This window comes from Hirsutella rhossiliensis, assembly GCF_020360975.1.
Source record: "Hirsutella rhossiliensis strain HR02 chromosome Unknown scaffold00008, whole genome shotgun sequence".
NCBI lineage: Eukaryota > Fungi > Ascomycota > Sordariomycetes > Hypocreales > Ophiocordycipitaceae > Hirsutella > Hirsutella rhossiliensis.
This window is the reverse complement of record NW_025408674.1, coordinates 1,599,084-1,618,991: the sequence shown is the minus strand read 5'-3', so window position 1 is coordinate 1,618,991 and position 19,908 is coordinate 1,599,084. Positions and strand designations below refer to the sequence as shown.

The window sequence follows — 19,908 nt, the reverse complement described above, 5'->3', positions numbered from 1 at the left end:
AACGCGACGGTTGAGTTGGGATACGCATATTCAAACGATACATGGGCCGGCCTCAATTGGTCATGGAGTCGGGGTTGCGCAAAAGCCTGGGGCACAGTCATCCCTGAGTCCAACACGTGGATGACATTCTGAATCGCAGACGAAATAATACGGCTGCCGGCGGCGGCACCAAGAGAGTAGTATAGCCTTCCGTTTGGACATTCGACGATAATAGGCGATATGGACGATAATGGCCGCTTGCCTGGAAATATGTAATTCGCCGGGCTGGGAACATAACCGTAGGAATTATTTTTGCCAGGGATGCTAAAATCGTCCATCTGGTTATTCATAATAACGCCGGTCTCCGGTACCATGACGAGCGACCCAAAGAGGGTGTTGATGGTGGTAGTTAGCGACACAGACATGCCGCTTGCGTCTGCAGTTACAATATGCGAAGTCCCAGGAATATCTTCTGCAACGAAATTCTCGGGGTCGTACCAAGTAGCACCGTGAGTTTGGAAGTCGGAAATCCTGGCTCGAATCCCGCTACCCGTCTCGGGGGCAATCATCGTCTGTGTGTACTCCGCCATGCCAGGCACGAATGCTGGGTCGCCCAGTTTATTCCGTTACCCGTAGGCAAACTTCAAAGCTTCAATAAGGCGATGGGTATGTTGGAGGACCTCTGTTGAGTTGCCAAATCCAGGATATCCGCTCATAATATTCAGTGTGCTTAAGGCGACCACGCCGCAGGACGGCACGTTTGTGCTGATTAGCTTATAACCACGATATTTAATCCCTGCGGGCTGTCGATGCGCGATAGTATAGCATTGGAGGTCTTTGAGCGTCATAGTGCCATTAGAAGCATTTAGAGCAGCGATTGTAGCTTTTGCCATATCTCCCGTATAGAAGACATTGATACCTTCCTTGGCAATTCTTTCCAACGTCTTAGCGTATCATTTCCGCGTTATAGTCTCCCCTAACCTAACTCGGTATCCGTGGGGAGCAAAGTCAATGGCCCAGGTTGGGTCGTCAGTTAGGAAGTTGTTCGGCGACACGCGATTCATGGCCTGGATTAAGTCTTCCGTCACAACAAAGCCACAACGGGCGATGCTGGCAGCTGGCATAACGACATCAGCCCACGGCAGCCTGCCATATTTATTGTGGGCATATTCCAGCCCTTTAAGCTCACCAGGAACTCCACTGCAGATTTCAGAGTCAGTGCTCTCCCTTGATGTTGGGGTGGAATAGATCAAGATAGGGGCATACCTGGCAAGACCGCCGTATACGCTACCGTTGAGATTGCCTTCGTACATGTCTGTGTAGGCTGTTTTGGGTGCAGTTTCTCTGAAGTCAACGAATTCATAGGTCCCATTATTGTTCCGCAGGAGCATGAAGCCACCGCCGCCAATGCCGCTGTGATACATGCTAACGGTACCGACACAGAGGACAGTTCCAACAACAGCGTCGACCGCGTTGCCTCCCTTCTTCAGCAAAGCTATCCCGATTTCACTGCAGACGCTGCTTTGTGAGGCGACGGCTCCAAGCCTTGGCGGGTCATCTTCGTCATGGATCAGCTCAGCTCGAGCCGTCGGAAGCACGGCGGGGGCGATGAGAAGTATGATCGCTAAGACGGACACGAGTGGAGTTGAGAGCATTGTAACGAACTTTTCTGGCCTTTTGGAGGTTCGCAGAATTAATAGGTTTTTTTTTATGTTGATACCTACTGCGAGGTTGAAGGGCATTATCAGCCCTTATCCTGCGACTGATTCGGATATATATCTGTCTAGGAGGCTGAAAGTCAAAACTGCAGAAGTCGTGAAGATATCGCTAAGTGTTATCAGAAACATGGTGCATGATGCCCGTCATAAGGGTATTACTTTGGACAATCTCTTCATTTCCGGGCGCCTCTAGCTCCAAGTCAAGTAAAGAGAGGCGGAAACCACAGCTGGCAATCGATGCGATGCAGGCAAAAGTGCCAAAATAGCCGGAGCTACCTCCGCTGCAGGACAAGGGGGCAGCCGGGAGCAGACGTCAGACTAATATACGGTCCGTCCATCCGGATATCAGAACCTTCCGTAAGAACTGGATACGACGATTGCGCTTGGGTTGGGAGCTTTTGACGGTATCGAAAGCCCTAGCATGGATGGAAGAGTCACGATTAGATTGAGAATTGCTAATTTATTCTTCTCACTCAATCAAATGTCGATTGCAGATATGACACCTGATTTCAACGGCGCCCGTAGGTATATCAATTGCGGCCAGCTAATAGGAGCTGCACAGCGGCGTTCATACACGAACTTCGTAGAACCACACATTCAATGCCTTCCACAGCAGGCATTACAGACTTTATGCGCTGACTTAGACAGCTAATAGCTCGGCATTAAATGCGTCTGCACGCCTAAAACCAAGCAGGTATACTTCGAACAATTCGGAAATCTCGCAGGTAAAGCACATTCTCATTTAGAAACGCGGGGCTATTCCTTCTTAGCCGCAGCAATACTGTGCTCCTTACTTTCCTGGTTGAACTGGTCTAAAAACTCAGACGCATATTCAGGCAGCTCGACCCGATTATGCGGCCCCGGCAGAGGGCTTCCCATGGCAGTATAGACAGGCACGACGCCCGTCCAGATGCTATTGAGGGCATCTTCGTTGGCAAGGTCATGCTTATCGTCGACAGCGCTCCCCTCGTGAATCTTGGCGCTGCCAGACGCAATCTTCACGCGCAGGATGCTGGTGCTCTGCATCTCAGCCCGGGTCGGCGGCAGCCGGGTATTCTGCCAGCGGCCTGGCACGACGCTATCGGTGATTAGCTGCATAGCGAAGAGCTTCTCCTCTTCGTCATCAACAATGGTGGCGTGGCCGAAGAGCACGGCCGAGCGGTAGTTGTAGGAATGATTAAAGGCCGAGAGAGCGAGGACGAGGCCATCCACGTGTGAAGCTGCTACGCACACGGGCATGCCCTGAGACCCTGCCGCGCGCCCGGTATTGAAGATGCGCGCCGAGACGTACCCGTGGAGGTATACGTCAAGGGGGTCGCCGAGGGAGGCGCTGGGGCGGTCGAAGGAGCCCATCTGGCCGATCATGGGAAGGATGACGGGGAAGGGCGAGTCGGGGGGATTGAAGGAGACATGGAGGATCTGGGCGGAGTTTATGAGGCTGTGAATCTTTTCCAGGGCGTAACTGCCTGGAGGTTTCTGTGAGCGAGGTAAAACCAGGCAAGAGTAGGAGCGCAGCGGACTGACCTCGCTCGCCGTGACGCTTGATGAGATTGGTGGCATCTCGGGGATACTCGAGCTCGTAGCGACCCATTCTGTTATCGTTGTCGGGCAGAATGCAGCGGTAAAGTTAACAAAGCTTGCAAGCTCGCTTACGCGGCGAGACGTGGAATTTGTAGTGGCTGAAAACGCATGTGCAGTTCACTCATTACTACTGTACTATGACTCGACAACCCGCAAGCTATCCCGGTTTCGGAGAGGCTGCGAGATGTAACATAGCGTTGGTGTCAGCAGCCCGTTTTGTGAGCGACCGCATAGAAGCGGGACGTGGCAAGGTAACGCTGTGTGGACCAGGATGCCCTGAGGTGGTGTGATGATGTATCTGCCGTCTTCGGCCCACGCAATGAGATGACTCTAGTAGCCGATCAGCGCTTTGACGTGGTGGGTAGCTTCGGAATCAAACTATCTAGCAGCAGGAAAGCAGATGGAGTCGCTCTGTTTTCGGTGCCCAGAACCTTTCCAACCTTGGGTGATGCGTGAAAAGGCACATGGGGGAAGGGAAGATATAACGGATAGTTAGGCTACATGGGTAGATGAGGGAGAGCCTGCTCGAAGAAAGAAAAGTAGACCGAAGGCCTCGAACATTTCTGTGCGATATGTGCTTCGGCCAGAGCATGTAAGCTACCTCGCATTCATTGCGCGTATTTGAAGCTTTACATGTCCAAGTAAGTGTATACGTGTGCTGCTAGGTGTTGATAGACATTATGGTTTTACTATGTCCCGCCAAAGCACTTCTGAATCTCTTGCCTCCCTACTGCATAGCCCTTCCAGAAATCTATGTGCTCTTGCTCACCCTCGCGGAGCCCTTCAACGCATATATTCAGATTCTCCTGCTCCCTCCGCGCCATAACGTCCAGAGCCGCTCGGCTACGCGGCGAAATCACTGCGAATGAAGAAGCCAAGGAGCTGTGTAGCTGTACAAACGCCTGCGCCATACCCAATAAAACCCATCCGTGTTCCAGCGGCCGCATTGCCGTCGCGAGCATCGTCTCTGCGAATGGCGATGGCCACCTTTCAAGCACGTCCGCCAATGTCTCTGGAGGAAGAGACGGTGGCTCTATTCTGGGAAGCATTTCCATACCAATGTCTACAAGATCCATGTAATCTATCCGGCGCGTCTCATCTATGCCAGCCACCCCTACGGGTTCGGGGAGGAAGCCATACTGGGAACGTAGGAACCGAACGATGGCGCAGCCGATAGGGTTCGCCGTTTTCCAGGGGATGCAGATAAAGGATTCAAGTAGGCAAGGGTGGGTGAACCAGAGGGAAAGCAGCCTATATATGTCGAGCTTAGACGTGTTGAGAGTGAGTGGTTTTGCAACGAGTGCCTGCGTTGCATCGACATGGCCCAAGGCAGTGGTGGTAAAAACCGGATAGTCGACGCGCAAGTCAAGGTCTCGGGATGGCGACTCAGCTATATCCGTCCTTCTGGTAAACGTTTTGTAGGGCTCAGCGCCAAAAGGCACCAGGCGGTCAATCCAGTCTTGGAGTACAGCCACTTCGCGGTCGCTAAAGGCGCCAAACATAGAACCGCGCCATGAGAGCTGGTGGATGAGGCGACTGCGCCTGCTGTTACCTTTATACACCCACGGCTTCGCGCTGCTAAGGCATCGCAAGAAATCCATCTGCCATTCAGTCCGGGAAAATGCTTCTGGCTCAAGCCATAAGCTAAGTGATCGCCCGCCGAAGCCCACAGGGCAGTTATCATGAATTCGGTTCGAGGTGTCAACCTTTTTCTGGAAGATAGCAAGGACCTCGGCGACGAGGGGGCAATCGGTGGCTGCTCTTATATTGGACGAGCTCTCGGACAGCATAAACCCGGCCTGGACGCGTTTCCACGCCTGGTACGCTGCGGCGTGTCCCTTGCGGACCTCAACGGAGCGCAGATAGTCTGTCACGATGTAGCTCGCCATGGCGGTATGACCCGTACTGGCGTTGTCGATGGTAACATGTAGGGTAAAATAGTAAGCGTCGTAGCCGACCTCGCGTAGCTCCTTCATCGCTACGAGGGTTTCGAAAGTTAGCATTTCGAAATGCAGGTTGAATCCCAGGATCTCGGGGAGAAACTCGTGCGGGAACAGGGAGATAAGCAGTTGGGCAAGTGCCGCTCGCCAGACCTGAGGGTCGTCCATGCCTAGATGTCGAATGAAGTCGACCGAGCCGGGCTCGCCGACGGGCGCGCCGATCTGCTGGAGGAGTTGCGCGTAGAGATGCACATGGTTCTTGACCAGATCACCGTCGCCCAGCTCCTCGGAAAGAACCTGCCATGCGGCCCTTGTGATTCGCCTATCCGCAAAAGGGGTTGTGATCTTGTGGATGTGGCCCAGCCAGGCACCGTCGACAAGCTTGACCGGCGCCATCCGGACAAGCCAGCGGCGCGCATCGGCGGCGGACTGGAACAGCGTGCGAGGTTGGCCCGCCTTGCGTCCGCTAAGGTATTTCCGCCATTTTCTCGTCACAGCGTCCAGCTCTTCTTGGACGAAGCCATTTAGGGCGGTGGCGGAGAAGCAGTCGAGCGAGAGGATGGAGCTCCGACTGCGCTCGGAGTGCAAGGCCTCGGAGAAGAACGAGAGAAGGAGAGACTTGGCCCGAGGGAGCACTTCGACGTGATGCTCGAGGTTATGCAACTTGTGGTACAGTTCTTTGTACGGCTGGCATTCCCGTTCTCGGTCAATGGTGAACGGCATTGAATCCGGTTCTAAGAGCCCCCCTTTTGCCTTGACCGGAACGCGAAGGGCCCTTTCAGCAAACCAGTACGTTAGAGATCTTCTGATTATAATGCTAATTGCCGAAGCCAAAAGAAAGGCTAGTATGTATGGTACTAGCAAGAGTTCCATCGTGGGCTGCGAAGGTGTACGAAAGCTGCCACTACTGCATATGCTGCAGGCGGTTGCACGGGCGATTGTTCGTATACTCAGACGGGCATTAGAACTTCGTTTCAATGGCGAAGACTGGATCAAAATATCCTGATTGCTTTTCGAGCTTGCTGCTACCTTCTATAACCTCTCCGGTCATTCAAGCGAACACACAGTGGCCAGATACGTACTAACTCGTAAAGCAACATGAAAAAGCCGAGACAAGGACTCGGGTCTACTCCGAGCACGTCCCGCAAGTGATTGCTGCAGCATGCAATATGCGATTCCGTAAAGACCCATGAGATGCAGACATTCGGTTCGATTCCGGCATGGAAATGTATCCCGGAGGTGATTCCCTGCATGCAACATGACGCTGTAGACGAGTCCTTGGTTTCCAGATGTCACTGAATCCAAGATAAGTAAAGACGGACGGGAAAAGCTGGAGCTGAACGAAGGCCAGGGCATCACTCCTGCACCATAGCCACTTTCACACTCAGCCGCATCCGCGATTCATACCTTGGCGACCATGCAGTGAAACAGCGGGACGCGACTAGGTAGGGGAGCGTTACAAACATCGTACTGCAGCCCGGCCCGCTCATCCGGACTGGGTTTCTGCCGGGCTAGAGCTTTTTGACGTGCCAACGCCAGAGGAACCAGTTCGCTGATGTATGCAACCTAAGACGGATATAGAGAGAACACACTCTTCTAGGCCATGGTAGTTATCTATAATCTCCAAGTCCAATGGTTCAAAAAGGCCCTTCCTACGATAGCCCTTCTTAATGCGTCGGTAGACATATGCATCACCTAACTTGCGTTTATGCTTAATCCACCAGTAAGGCAAACCAAATTAAATTTAGTGAATAGTATCTTAGCCATACCGCGTTGGTACTGTGTGGGGTTGTTGAAAATACATCAGAAGTTCAGAATGAAGCATATTTTAAAGATATAAGTAGAGGCTTTCGCCGTGCTCTCCAATGGCTACCCTCACTCTGTTCATCTAAAAATCATTCTTACTAAATCCTCAGCCCATTATGGATATATCCCTCGGAGTTGAACAGAAATACTCCCTCATTACCCGTCGCCTCGAGCTCCAGAATGGCTGGTGTGGCAAGAAGCTCCAGTCACTCCTCACCGAGGGCAAGACTCTCAAGTACCAATGGGGTGAGTAGAACGTATTCACCACCAGTTCTGAGGTCCTTTGGTTGACATTGGAATAGCCACTGCCCCAACTGGAAAGCGTAAGCGCTGCAAATCATCTGAAGGGAGCAGGGCGCTCTGGTAACCACTAGTTGTACATCCAGCACACATAGGCTACTTCATCCCCCTGATTAAATTTGCCGATTTTATTCGCGCCGGTGGAGAGGTGCAGTTGTTGGCCGTTCCCGGCGTATCTGCCCAGCTAACAGGCCTCTCAGGTCACGGTTGACTTGGTCGATTTGTACGCCTTCCTGGTCAACTACAAGTTCCCTTGGGATCAAGTCCGCAACCGTACGACGTATTACCGGTTTCTGATCACTGCCGCCCTCCGGGCCGCTGGAGTCTCCATGTGCAAAATTTCGGTGATCGAGATGTCCTCGTACCAGAGCACGCCCGAGTTCATGGCAGACTTCTGGAAGCTCTGCGCGCTGTGCTCGCAACAGGACGCGCGGGAGACTGGAGCAGAAGTGGGCGGGTCCACGATGCTTAGTCCTCTGCTCACCCCGCTGCTCCAGGAGCTGGGAGAGGAGTATTTGGGTGTGGATGTTGAGCTTGGTGGGAGGGACCAGGTGCGCGTGCACTTTGCACAGCCAAATTCTTGGCCATGGGATAATAAGCTGACATTTGACATAACTGGACCCGCAGCGCGGCATCTTCAACCTCGGCGAACGTTTTTTGCCTGAGCTAGGCTATGAGAGACGTGCCCACCTGATGAACGAGCTTCTCCCGAGTTTGGCGGGTGGCAAGATGTCTTCCTCGAGTCCGGCCCATACCAAAATCTTATTCCTCGACGATGCGGCGGCGGTGGAGGAGAAGATCACAAGGGCTTCGTGCCCAGCAAATGCTGTTCAAGGTAACGGTGTGCTGCCCATCGTTGAGCACATCCTCATGCCCGTTGGCGATATCCGACTGGGCGATAAGGCAAATGCGGTTGACGGTGCCACGGCAACCAGGGGTGAGTTGCAGGAGGGAACTTGGTTCAGCGTTGCCGTGCTAGAAACAGGATGCGAGGATCGTTTGCACCGCAGCTACTGCACGTATGAGGAGCTTGAACGGGACTACGTGGCGGGAGTGATTGAGCCCACAGCACTGAAGGAAGCGGTTGTAGACGCACTCAACCGGCTGCTAGAGCCAATCCGCAAGATGTACGAGGAGAACGAAGAGTGGAGACGGGCAGACCAGATGGCGTATCCAGAGGACTGGCCCGCAGAGTAGCATTGCATGGTTGCGAGTCTACTTCGTTGTTATGTTGCTTGATATATTAGTTGCGTCGCGTAGTTCCAAGTCTTGGCCGCACTCTCGAAGAAGGTCGCCCTGCAGGTGTTTTCGTTACTGACGCGGAGACCATTGCTTGGCTGCGGGTTTACGTCACTACTATGCCGTTACCTACGTAGGCGATATGTGCCGCTACGTTATACTACAACTTCGGCACGCAACTGAATATCTGCTGAAGCTCAAAACGGAGTCGCCTGCATGTGGTTGGATCGGAAATGACTAGTTTTGGCAACAGTTTGCGTCATCTCCTGCATCTAGATCAGGGTATTGACCCTTGAAGACGGGAAGACTCCCCCACGCGACGTGACAGCACGTCTGGCGTTAGCCACCGTTGGAGGTGTATTCGGGAAGACCAGACAGCAGCTCGATCGAACAGCTGTCCCAGAGGCGCCAGTTACGCCTTTTCTGTAACTGCTCTATACTATCTTATTTACATAAAATACTTGTAGATTCTAGTAGCTTAATTAATGGCTTTATCATACTTTTCTTTTCTTCTTTCTATCATATACTATTATGTATATTCTTTGTATACGTTTTCTATTACTCCTGATAGTAGTTTCTCCACTCATATATCTTAATAGTTTTAGTGTGGACAGGCTCTTCACTGCAGTGAGGTTATTCGAACTGGTTCAATTGGTTATATCTTGTGTAACTAGGGAAACGTGTCCCATACAAACTGTGTGCAAAGACCTTCCTCCCTGTGTCTCACCTCTTACTCGCACGTGACTAGCGCGGTCGATTAGTTATACGTGCGCGATCGGTGCCTAGTGCACAGGTGGATCCAACACTGGAACCTCTTTCTAAATCGATGATCGCGCACTAATCAATCCACCAAAAACACACCAAACACAGCGAATTAAGATGAGATAGGAAAAACACGAACAAGAACACCAACAAACTCCTACCACGATGCATCACTATGTTGGATAGTGTGCTCTGACTGTAGCTCTCCCTCCCCCACACTGGGTGTGTTCTGCCACACGCCATCATGGGCCGCATTTCGAGCGCCGGATGCGCTAGCTGATTCCATCGGTCCCACGTTGGAATATGGACACGAGGATCTCCTCGTTAATGTGAATGGAATAAAAGAACGACGGTAAAGCAGAAGAAGGGAACGAAAAACCGATTAAATCTCGTCGAGAATTGTTGTGTTATTGCGATGAACGAATCCTTCCACCCTCACGTTTAGCTGATTGTCGCTAATAAACTGCGTGAGGGCGCTGTTTGTGATGCCTTCGTCATAGCATCGGCAGGGTTATCTGCGCCGTTGACCCAACGGATTTCCGCAATATCCCTTGATTCATATGCCTGCCTCAGCGCCATGATATCTATCATGAGTCGCTTCTCTGTTGTGGTGCCAAGTTTGACGAGGCACTCATAGAGGCTATATGAATCTGTGCAAATGACGAGCGGGATTTGCTTCAGATCAAGGCGTTGTGCGATCGTATTGACCGTTTGCTTGATCACAAATGCGAGATCGAAGCCCGATGTCAATCCATAGATCTCTGATGCAAGAACGCTTCGAGTAACGCGCTTGCATTTAGTTGAGCTCAATGAAGAATGTTTCCGCGGATGGAAAATGAATCGGTTGATTGCGCGGTCTCATTGGCGATGATAATCACAAAGCCGATTTGAGAGCTTAAATCCTTATTGTTGGCGAATGATCCATCGGTGAACACAAAGATCTTCGCGCTCTCGAGATCGATGGGTATGTAACATAGGCCACGGTCGGGATTGTTGATCTGCCATTCAATCCGCTTGTTCAAAGCCTTGAAGTCGGTATTAACGGGCTCTTGGGCTTGTGCCGCAACGGAACAATCGTATGTTGCTTCGGGTTGGCAAATCGAAGCGATATATGCCCCGGGCGCGTTGAGCAGCATAATCCTGATGCCTACTTGATGCCTGAAGATTGATCTCCTCGAGGTTTTGGGCTTGGCCCTTCTGCCTGACGATGACACAGCCATTTTGTATGGTCAGGCGGCTGCCGTTAAAGTCGCAGATGGAACCTTCTTGGAGAATCTCTTTGGCTTGGCCTTAAAGCAGAGTTCTTTCTCCTCGATCTTGAGAAATGCATCTGTGCCAACAATGAATGTGTCATCCGTTTGCAAGGCCGCGATGCCAAACAGGTCCTTGTCGGCGATGTTGTTTGCCGTGATCAGAAGGCACGGGTCAAACGAAGAGGTTTCCATATTAAGCTTGCGGCAGTGATGGTCGTGATATGTGTTGAACCAGTGGGCTCCTGCCTCTGCGATGCCATATAGCGGCTTCACGATTCGCAGGATTGTTCCTCTGGATATCTTCTTTTGAGTTCTTGAGGAAGGGCTGCAAGGATGACACGGGCCAGCTTGGTCTGGGATTGTGTGTATGCCATCGTGATGTCTCTGATCATGATGAACATATCCCGTGTGCAGAGAAACGGTGCTAAGGCCAAGGCCACGCGTTGTGCGGGCCGGCTGATGGTAGGGGCTTGTGTGAGGATCCCACGTTTCCCATCATCATTGTATCCTTGCACAACGAGGCGTGATTTCTCGTATGGCGTTGCAGTATTTCTTCCTTAACCTCTCTGACCATTCGTGATTTGAAGACACGATATCCACCATGTTTATTCGCATCGAATTCTTCGGGTACAATGACCCCAGCGGCGAGGAGGTTCGTGAGCTCGAGTGTGTCGGAAGCTTCAAATGGGAAACCGGTGCTTGTGATCTTTCCTTCAGCTCGTAGCCGCTTGGCTAGGCCGAGATGTTCCATTTCTTTTCGAACAAGAAACGCATTAGCTTCATGATGAACGATAAATTGAACGGGTGAGCAAACAATAGTGGATTCTGATGTGCCATTTTGTGCAGCATCCTTCCTAGGTCGGCCACGCCTGCGCGGCCTCTTTGGCTCAGGGTATTCGAAAGGTTTGGGTTGGTCTTCTGTGGTAGGAAGAGGAAGAGGTTGTTGAGTTGTGGGTGGGGGAAGAGGGTTTTGAAGAGGATGTTGTTGATCGGATTGTGTTGAGGAAGGAGTGATTGTTGTGTTGATGGGTCTGTGCGGCTAGGGCTAGGGTCGGGTTGCAACTGAGGAAGGAGCGATTCCGGGTGACGATAGTACGGTTGGACGCATGTACTGCGAAATTTCGCTGGTCCGTTGTCCAGGTCAACTGCGATTTCCGTATCCGTCACCTCGAGCACTTTATATGGGCCTTGCCATCCGTGCTTCTCGCGAAATACGCGAACTTCGCTTCCTAGCGCCAGGGATAGGGGCAGGCGCAACGCTGTATCAGGCCCATTACGCGTATTTAACGCGGTCTGAACCTTCCTCTGGGCGTTGATCTTCCTCAGCTCTGACATCGTTCGCCACACCGCCTTAGCTCTTGCCATTGCGGAAGGTGTAGGCGGCGAATCCATCGTCATTCGAGGCAGAGCACCGAAGACGAGGAGGGTTGGAACGAGGCCATCCGGACCGGCTGTGTCGTTGACAGCCTTGAAAGCCATTTGAAGGACTTGATCAGGGCTCACGGTATCCTTCAGCTCTGCCTTTAATATATCATATGCTCTTCGGACGGGCACATGATACTTCTCAACCTTCCCAACAGCCCAATGTGCTTCCACAGGCACCTGATGACACGTTATTCCCATCAATTTCGCTTCTGCTTGGAACTCGGCAGCAGCGAAATTCGTGCCTGCGTCATGAGTGATCACATCGGGTGGTCCAAGGTATGTATCCATCCAACATTGTTTCAACGCGAGCCACGTTTCCTTGGCCGTCATGTTGGATAGGAATCTCCCTGCCTGATAGGCAGTGGCTTGATCAACAACATGGAGGACTGGTCTGCCACCCAATGTCATGACATCAACGATGACTTCGTAATTGAAGTCACAATCATCCTTCAAGCTGAACTTGAACCTTCGTGGCGGGTCGGATTTCATCTGACAGTAGTGGCAGAACTTCTTGATCATTTCCAGAGCTTCGATTTCCACATCATGGCCAGCCGAATTCAGCAGCTTGTGCAGCCGATACACGGATGGATGACCAAAACGCGTGTGGAGGCGCCGCAATTCAGCCTCCGTGAGATATGCCACTGATGCCTCTTGTTTCCGCAAGAAGAACCACGCGTGACCCCATCTTCGAATCACTGGAACGCTCACACCATTGCCAACGAGCTCGTTCGTGACGTTATTTAAATATACGCCGAGCCGATCCATATCAGCTAGGCATAGGAGGAATGGCGTTGGCACGTTGACTATATGAAAATCAACCTCTCCCACTGGTGTGTTCAAGGTGATCACGCCAAGTGGTGTTTCCAATCTTCCTGCACCAAATCTAACTGGTTCGGGCTTGCGATCATCACGGAATTGGACTGGGGGCATCTCTCGTTGGAGAGCACGCAGTTGTTCGATTCCTCCCGTCGATATGCATGCCGCACCTGTGTCCGGCATGATTCCTTGGAACGAGTCTTGAGAGTAACGATCTAGTATGAATTGTGTGGGTTCGTCACTGTTGAATAACTTGATGCCTACTGAGAGATCCGATGATGGAAAGCTTCGTTGGACAGAGGTCGCAGCAGCGTAGAACGATTCATAAGGGTCAGAGGAGTCAGAATCATCGGATTCCTCGGTGCTCGAGTCATCCTGATCCTGTGATTCCCCTTCATAGTCAGCCAAGAACATAGCATACGAACGAGATTGACCGTGGAAGCCTCTCTCTCGTAGATACTTCTCTTTGGCTGCTTTTCTCCTTTTCAGGATGTCTCGTTGAGAAACAACCTTCCTTGCCGCAAACGTAGCATTTCTTCTTCCAATTTGGCTGACGCCTTTGTGATTGACCTCTTGTTCCGCCGGAATTTCGCTGAAATTTGCGATCCACGAAGTGCTGATCATGTCCTCTATCCAGGTCTTGGGGATATTGGCCACTGGGTTGTTCAGATCGTTCATCTTGCATGGCAGATAGCGATGATCGAAGCTGTGATGCCAATCCCTCAAATGTAGGTGCGGAGAGTATATCGCGAGTCGGAATTCAGGCACACCACGGCACGCCCTGAGCGTTGCATCGATCAGGCCACCTTCGCCGCCAGACTTATCCCCGAGTGCTCTCCTACAGAGCCGCAATTTCGTAAGAAGGGCCTGGAGGACCTCGTCAGATGACTTACCGGGCATCTCAGCCCGAAGTCGGCTGAAGGTGAGGGTGCTCCAGTGGGTATGATACATCTTCTGGTTGATTTCGGTGTCAAAGTGCTCTTTCATCTTCTGATACATCTCAGCGAAGGTTAAATCAGTGCTGATTTCGTGTAGAAAGAAGGACTGAGCTTCTTGGCCAGAATCGAAGGAAAACACCATGGAATTTAGACGGAGGAATGTTTGCTTGACGGCACACGCTCATGAATTTCCGGATCTTGTCATCGAAGATATCGTATGGTTCGCCGGTATAGGCTAGTTTCTTGTCCCATATCTTAATGAATCTAATCGTGAGATCGGCCTCAACTTCCTCGTTCTCGAATCGAACAGGTGGAATGCTCGTGTATGCATCTCGGAAGTTGGTAGTCCGTACGGGGAGCGTCTGCTGATACCGAGGATTCGCGCCATTGATGCTGAGGCTCTTGCTGAGCGGGTTGATGGGTCTCAATGATCTGAGGGGATTCCGGTTCCGCCGGTCGGGTAATAGTTGGCTGCTGGATTACTACCGGTGCCGGTGACGATATAGCCGCTTTAACAGTTCCTTGGAGCAGCTTCTGTTTCACCTTATATGCCACGGTGTTTTCAGCAACCTCTTGACCAAGCAACTCGTTCTCATCCCATTCAGGAAGTTCGTTACTTGTTAGAAGGCCACATAAAGCTCGAGAGATGCTAGAGTTGGCCTTGCCCATATAGATCCCCCTAATTCTGAGAAGCGTCCGGAGTCTTGATCTAAGGCGTGGGTTGATTAGTTCGAAGTCATCATAGCTCCATCCCGTGAAGTCGTTATACAGATCCCCAAGCAGGCAATTCCGTGGTTACGTTTATCCACCGTGTATGTTGCCACACAGCCTAAGAAGAAGCTGTTGCGGTGGACAAGGAGGAGCTCTGGGTGATAGGTTCGTTGAGGAAATCCGCGTCGAAATGCCTGATCGGGAGTGAAGGGAGCTCCACGATCGTCAGGTTCCGTTCAACGAGTTGCCTGTCTTCGAGAGACACGTTGGCCGGGGTATCCTGGGCTGTTGCCGGGGCTAGTGCGGCAGATGAATTGTCAGACATATTGACAGGCTGTGTGCTGAGAAACAGGGCACAGGGTGTCAATGAGGTTATCAATGTGCGATAGGGCACGCCTAAGGGTCGCTGATGACAGCAAAGCTTAGGCACGGTTGGATAACTAGAGTGGGCTCTGATGCAGAGTCTTCGTAGCAATCCGCGCGTTGTAGCAACTATCCTACCGTCAGGAGCTCGCTTTGCAGAGCGTGACGATAGGTTAGCTCTCTTCCGTCTTGCTGTTCTGTGTCACCTTTGCCGGGCGACACTGATCAGTGTGGACAGGCTCTTCACTGCAGTGAGGTTATTCGAACTGGTTCAATTGGTTATATCTTGTGTAACTAGGGAAACGTGTCCCATACAAACTGTGTGCAAAGACCTTCCTCCCTGTGTCTCACCTCTTACTCGCACGTGACTAGCGCGGTCGATTAGTTATACGTGCGCGATCGGTGCCTAGTGCACAGGTGGATCCAACATTTAGACTCTTTTCGGTGCGTTTATATCTTCAAGTGTTTTGTGCGCTTTTTCCGATATATTCTTCCATGACTATAACCTACTCTTTAAGGTCGACATAGCTCTATATGAAACCCCGCTTTCGGTGTGAAAATGCGGCCGAAAGATTGGGTGGCATTCGTTACGCCCGCTCGATACCGACAATGAGTGATTGACGCCGCGGTGAGATACGACCTGTCACAACAGAAAAGTACGATAGAATTAGCACGGAGCGGGATCAGTACGATACGAATTCGGATACTAATGTAGCATCAAATGATACTGGGTACGGAATATAAAGTCAAATAGATATGATATATTGTACTAGAAATGCTCCCAGGGGATGGTAGGTGTCACGCCATTCGAAGCCTTCGTGGCCTGGTGGTCGAGATATGTGTCTATTTATGACTACATTGTGCCCGCTTGATCTGCTTACTCCCACCGACGTAGGAGTGCTTGCCTCGGTATACGACCGCGAACAACAGTGAGGTCGAGGTACCCAGCGCAAGGCTTGACATCAGCTCAGGAGCTCTCTACAAACCACCATGGCCCAAATTCACCTCCCAGATACATCCACGGTCGCGAACCTGGATATCGCTAGGCTTGCGGCGAAGGACGCCTCCGAGGTCGCGAGGCTGCTTGAAGCCACCCAAAATCCCGGGTTTTTCTACCTCGACTTCCGCAACGAGCCGACGATGAACCATGTCGCTCAGCAGGCGCGTGGCGTCTACACTGTCACTGAGGAATACTTTGACCAGCCCACCGAGGTCAAGATGAAGGATGTACGGGAGGGACAACCGGCCTCGAGTGATAGAGGGTATGTATAATGTGCCTTGTCATATGAACCCTTGTCCTGTAACTAACCTGCCCTCTCCCTCCTCTTTCCTCTGCCTTTTGCTCGACAGCTACAAATCGTGCGAGACCGATGAGTCTTTCGAGGTAAGGCCGGCGGGCGCAGCAGCCAAGCGTCAGCTGGGACTGATGGCTCTCCGTTATAGATGTCGACGGACGAGATGCGCCGAGGCACCCTCACGTTCCCTGCCTTGATGGAAGAGCAGGCCCAACTCGTCAACAACTTCCACTCTGGCTGCCACGACGCCGCCCATGTACTGCTCGCTCGGCTGGCAGATGCACTCTCCCTCCCGCTGCAGGAGAAGCACCGCTCGGACCAGTCAAGTGAGAGTGGCCTCAAGCTCATCGCCGAGCCCACGGTGCCTCTGGCCACCAACGTTCTCGAGAACAAGCATCGTGACAGCGGCACCCTGACCATGCTCTTCTACGACAGGTGGGGCGTCCAGGTGTGCTTGTCTGGTGAAGACGAGGAAGAGCGACAGCAGAAATGGGTCTTCGTACCGCCTCCCCCAGAGGGCTGCGCGCTTGTGCACGGGGGAAACACGCTGGAGCGCTTGTCAAGTCGCAGGTTCAAGTCGCCGCTGCATAGAGTGACACAGCCATCAGATGGGGCAGGGAAGAGATACTTTCTCTCTTTTTTCTTGCGGCCGGATCATGGGTTGCAAGGGGAGGGGGCTGCTGCCAATGTTGCTGTTGCTTGAAGGAGCCTATGCTGTCGTGAGGGAATAAGACAAGTGGCGATAGGACGAGGACGGGCTTATACAACTAAGACAAGGCCGTAATTTTAACTTATGAACGTTTGAGCTTCCTCGCATTTTCCACTCTCGATTACAGCATCCGTAGCCTTGTCTTGGTCTGGAAACCAGTGAGCTATTCACCTATACCGAAACAACTCGAGGTGGGCATGTCCCTGCACCGACCCCGCGGGGAATTCCTCACGCCCGCGCCTGTGAGGTAATGTTGCGGCGATATGTGGTCTAAAACAGAATTTGCTGCATAAAGAACACCTGGGTATCTGCATTTATATGCAAGTCTTAACTACCCCGTCTTGGCGCACAGTTCTGCATCACTAGCTTGCCAGCGCACACTGGAGTGGGGAAGTGGCAAGTCAAGGTGCAGGGCGGCCAGGCCGATGCCGCAAATTTATACCATCGCGAGTAACATGACAACAGCCAATTAAAGGCTATTCGCACCGCCTTTTTCGCTATAAGCTTCCAGAGTTATAGTGCTACGTACAAACATCTCATACATAACCGTAAGGCTAGTTAAGATGGTATGCTCCATAGATAAGAAACGCCACTCCTGAGGCGGCAGAGGCCAGCTAAATACCCAATGCCAACCTCTTGGGCCGCCTCAGTCTCTTCCAGCCGTGCTGACGGTCTCGGCCGTGCTTCCAGTACAGTAGCACGGCTGGTTGTCTGGACCCCTGGCCCCTGGCCCCTGACCCCTGAGGTCTCTGCCGTACCGCTGCAGTACAGCTTCCCGTTATCCCGTAACCTATCCTTTTGGAGCAAATGTAGGACGTCTTAGTCGTTCCGCGGTTAATTTTAAGACATCCGGCAATAAGCGAGGTGCGGATGACGCCGCAAGAAAGATCCTAGCAGCTCCTAAGTTGCACCCGGGTGCCTATGTAGCAGTTCTGGAGCAATGTGTTGCTGATTAGGGTTTGCTCATGCCCTCAAAAGAAACAAAAGGCGCCAAGGCTCATGGTCAGAGTTCATTTCCTAACCTCCTGATCCCTCCTTACCGCACCATAATTTGACTGGTCCGCGCAGACAAAAAGCTGCCGAGATTGTCAACATGACTCACGAAGAGACGGCGAGCCCGCCAAGCTTGCCCGTGAATATCCTAAAGCGGCTTTTGCGGGAACTTGGCCTTACCGCCGCCTATGAATCCCCTCCAGACTCAAAACTTCTCATACTACAACGCTTCTCTCGCATGATAGCCTATGGTGGGACTTCTCTTATCCTCGTCTCTTACCTATCTGCGCTCGGTATTAGTGATAGTCGCATCGGTCTGTTTATGGCATTAACTCTAGTCGGTGATGCTCTTATCAGTCTCATTCTGAGCCTTATCACCGACGGAGTTGGCCGGAGATGGATGCTAGGTCTAGGATCTACACTGATGTCTATCAGCGGCTTCATATTTGCAATCTCGGACAACTACTGGGTCTTACTCGCGGCGGCAACTATAGGCATTATCAGCCCTTCTGGAAACGAGATAGGGCCATTTCGTTCAATCGAGGAGTCAACTTTGTCGCATCTGACGCCATCAGAAATACGAGCCAGTATATTTGCCTGGTATGCTATGACTGGCACTATGGGCATTGCCTTTGGTACAATTAGCTGTGGCTGGCTTGAAAGCGCTCTTAGGGCTAGAGAGCAATGGAATCACATCGACGCTCATCGCGCTATATTCTTGGTCTACGGAGGAATTGGTCTTTTGAACGTATTCCTGACAATCTTGCTCAGCCATAAATGCGAACTGGAGTCCTGGCCAACACAGTGTTCAGAAGAGGGAACTCCTCTCTTGAGCAGCCAAAGGCTCAGTCGGACCAAGAGGCCATTACTCCCACAAATTCGTCCGGAGCGACGCCATATCTGCATCAAGCTTGCGCTTCTCTTCGGGTTTGACGCCTTCGCTTGCAATCTAGCTACGCTTTCATGGATATCGGACTACTTCCACCGCAAGTTCTCTTTAGAGTCGGGGTATCTCGGTTCTCTCTTCTTTATAACATCTGTTATATCGGCACTTTCAATCCTGATGGCTGCCAGTATAGCCCGTCGATTTGGAAATCTAAATACTATGGTGTATAGTCATCTTCCATCCGTCGTCGCTCTTGCCTTTCTCGGCTTTCCGGAATCACCCTCTATTGCTGTCGCTCTACTCATATTTCGTTCGAGCACCCAGTATATAGAAACTGCCCCGCGAAGTTCATTTATAGCTGACATCCTTTTACCCGACGAGAGAACCGCAATAATAGGTATTATGAATATGGTTAAAACTGTGGCGGCTAGCTTTGGACCTTTGATCACCGGTCTCCTGGTGCAGCTTCATCTTACTTGGGCCGCTTTTATGGCGGCGGGAGCGTTACAGGTAGTATATAACTTTTGTCTTTTAGGGGTATTTCGCAACTACCAGGTTGAAGGCCAACAAGGAGCATTTGAAGATGATAGAGCGGGGGAATCGGAACAGCCACCGGTAATGAGAGTCTAATGAAGCCAGAGCTGTCCCCACCCGTTTCTTACATATAAGGTTGATTATCTGATGAAGATGATGTATGTAACTTTCTATTTCTTCTCTCTGAATCCACTTAGTCGACGCGAAATTTGAGTCAGAACGTCCAACCTAACGTATCTTCTGCGGTTGTGGGAGCAGAAGAGCGCAATAAGATATGATTGTCAAGCCATCGCTTTAAATGGACATGCTATCCAAGTAAAATGGTTCGCCTACGCTATGGGACTGCAATCGATAATGAGACGGGAAGTATGAAAGGGATTGCAGAGCATATAGTGTGGGTAATAATGACTCGACGCATAATGCCCTTACTGAGGTGACCTTATGCTCTACTTCAGCAAGGCATTTCTATATCAAGGCAAGACTTTTACAGCAGAGGCCCCTGAAAACGTGAATCTGATTTTAGATTCTGGCCACAACCGCGGAAAACCATAATGGAATTAACAGGTTTTACGCTCTATCCGGTGCAGAGCCGTGCCCTCAAAGTGCTCTGGTGCGACCCTATTCGGGATGAATGCACTCCCATGCCGGACGAGTTATTTG

At 51.5% G+C, this 19,908-nt stretch overlaps 5 protein-coding genes across 5 annotated transcripts; 2 read left to right on the top strand and 3 right to left on the bottom strand.

The window, feature by feature from the left end:
• Window positions 1-932: 932 nt before the first annotated feature.
• Window positions 933-1,403, bottom strand: HRG_07518 (gamma-glutamyltranspeptidase domain-containing protein; the record flags this gene model as incomplete). Its single annotated transcript, XM_044865989.1, has 3 exons — window positions 933-1,096; window positions 1,169-1,179; window positions 1,246-1,403. 3 exons carry the CDS (start codon window positions 1,401-1,403, stop codon window positions 933-935), a joined length of 333 nt encoding a protein of 110 aa, XP_044718953.1.
• Window positions 1,404-2,453: 1,050 nt separating this feature from the next.
• HRG_07517 (pyridoxamine 5'-phosphate oxidase domain-containing protein) lies at window positions 2,454-3,288 on the bottom strand (the record flags this gene model as incomplete). The annotated part of the gene is made up of 2 exons (XM_044865988.1): window positions 2,454-3,163; window positions 3,222-3,288. 2 exons carry the CDS (start codon window positions 3,286-3,288, stop codon window positions 2,454-2,456), a joined length of 777 nt encoding a protein of 258 aa, XP_044718952.1.
• A 1,544-nt stretch (window positions 3,289-4,832) lies between these two features.
• HRG_07516 (iron-containing redox enzyme domain-containing protein) lies at window positions 4,833-5,941 on the bottom strand (the record flags this gene model as incomplete). The annotated part of the gene is made up of 2 exons (XM_044865987.1): window positions 4,833-4,856; window positions 4,949-5,941. The coding sequence occupies 2 exons, from the start codon at window positions 5,939-5,941 to the stop codon at window positions 4,833-4,835; spliced, it is 1,017 nt and encodes a 338-aa protein (XP_044718951.1).
• Window positions 5,942-7,140: 1,199 nt separating this feature from the next.
• Window positions 7,141-8,521, top strand: HRG_07515 (tRNA synthetases class I (W and y) domain-containing protein; the record flags this gene model as incomplete). The annotated part of the gene is made up of 5 exons (XM_044865986.1): window positions 7,141-7,270; window positions 7,327-7,347; window positions 7,411-7,472; window positions 7,525-7,875; window positions 7,952-8,521. 5 exons carry the CDS (start codon window positions 7,141-7,143, stop codon window positions 8,519-8,521), a joined length of 1,134 nt encoding a protein of 377 aa, XP_044718950.1.
• A 7,300-nt stretch (window positions 8,522-15,821) lies between these two features.
• On the top strand, window positions 15,822-16,717 carry HRG_07514 (uncharacterized protein; the record flags this gene model as incomplete). Its single annotated transcript, XM_044865985.1, has 4 exons — window positions 15,822-16,093; window positions 16,182-16,215; window positions 16,275-16,625; window positions 16,697-16,717. The coding sequence occupies 4 exons, from the start codon at window positions 15,822-15,824 to the stop codon at window positions 16,715-16,717; spliced, it is 678 nt and encodes a 225-aa protein (XP_044718949.1).
• Between the last annotated feature and the right edge of the window lie 3,191 nt (window positions 16,718-19,908).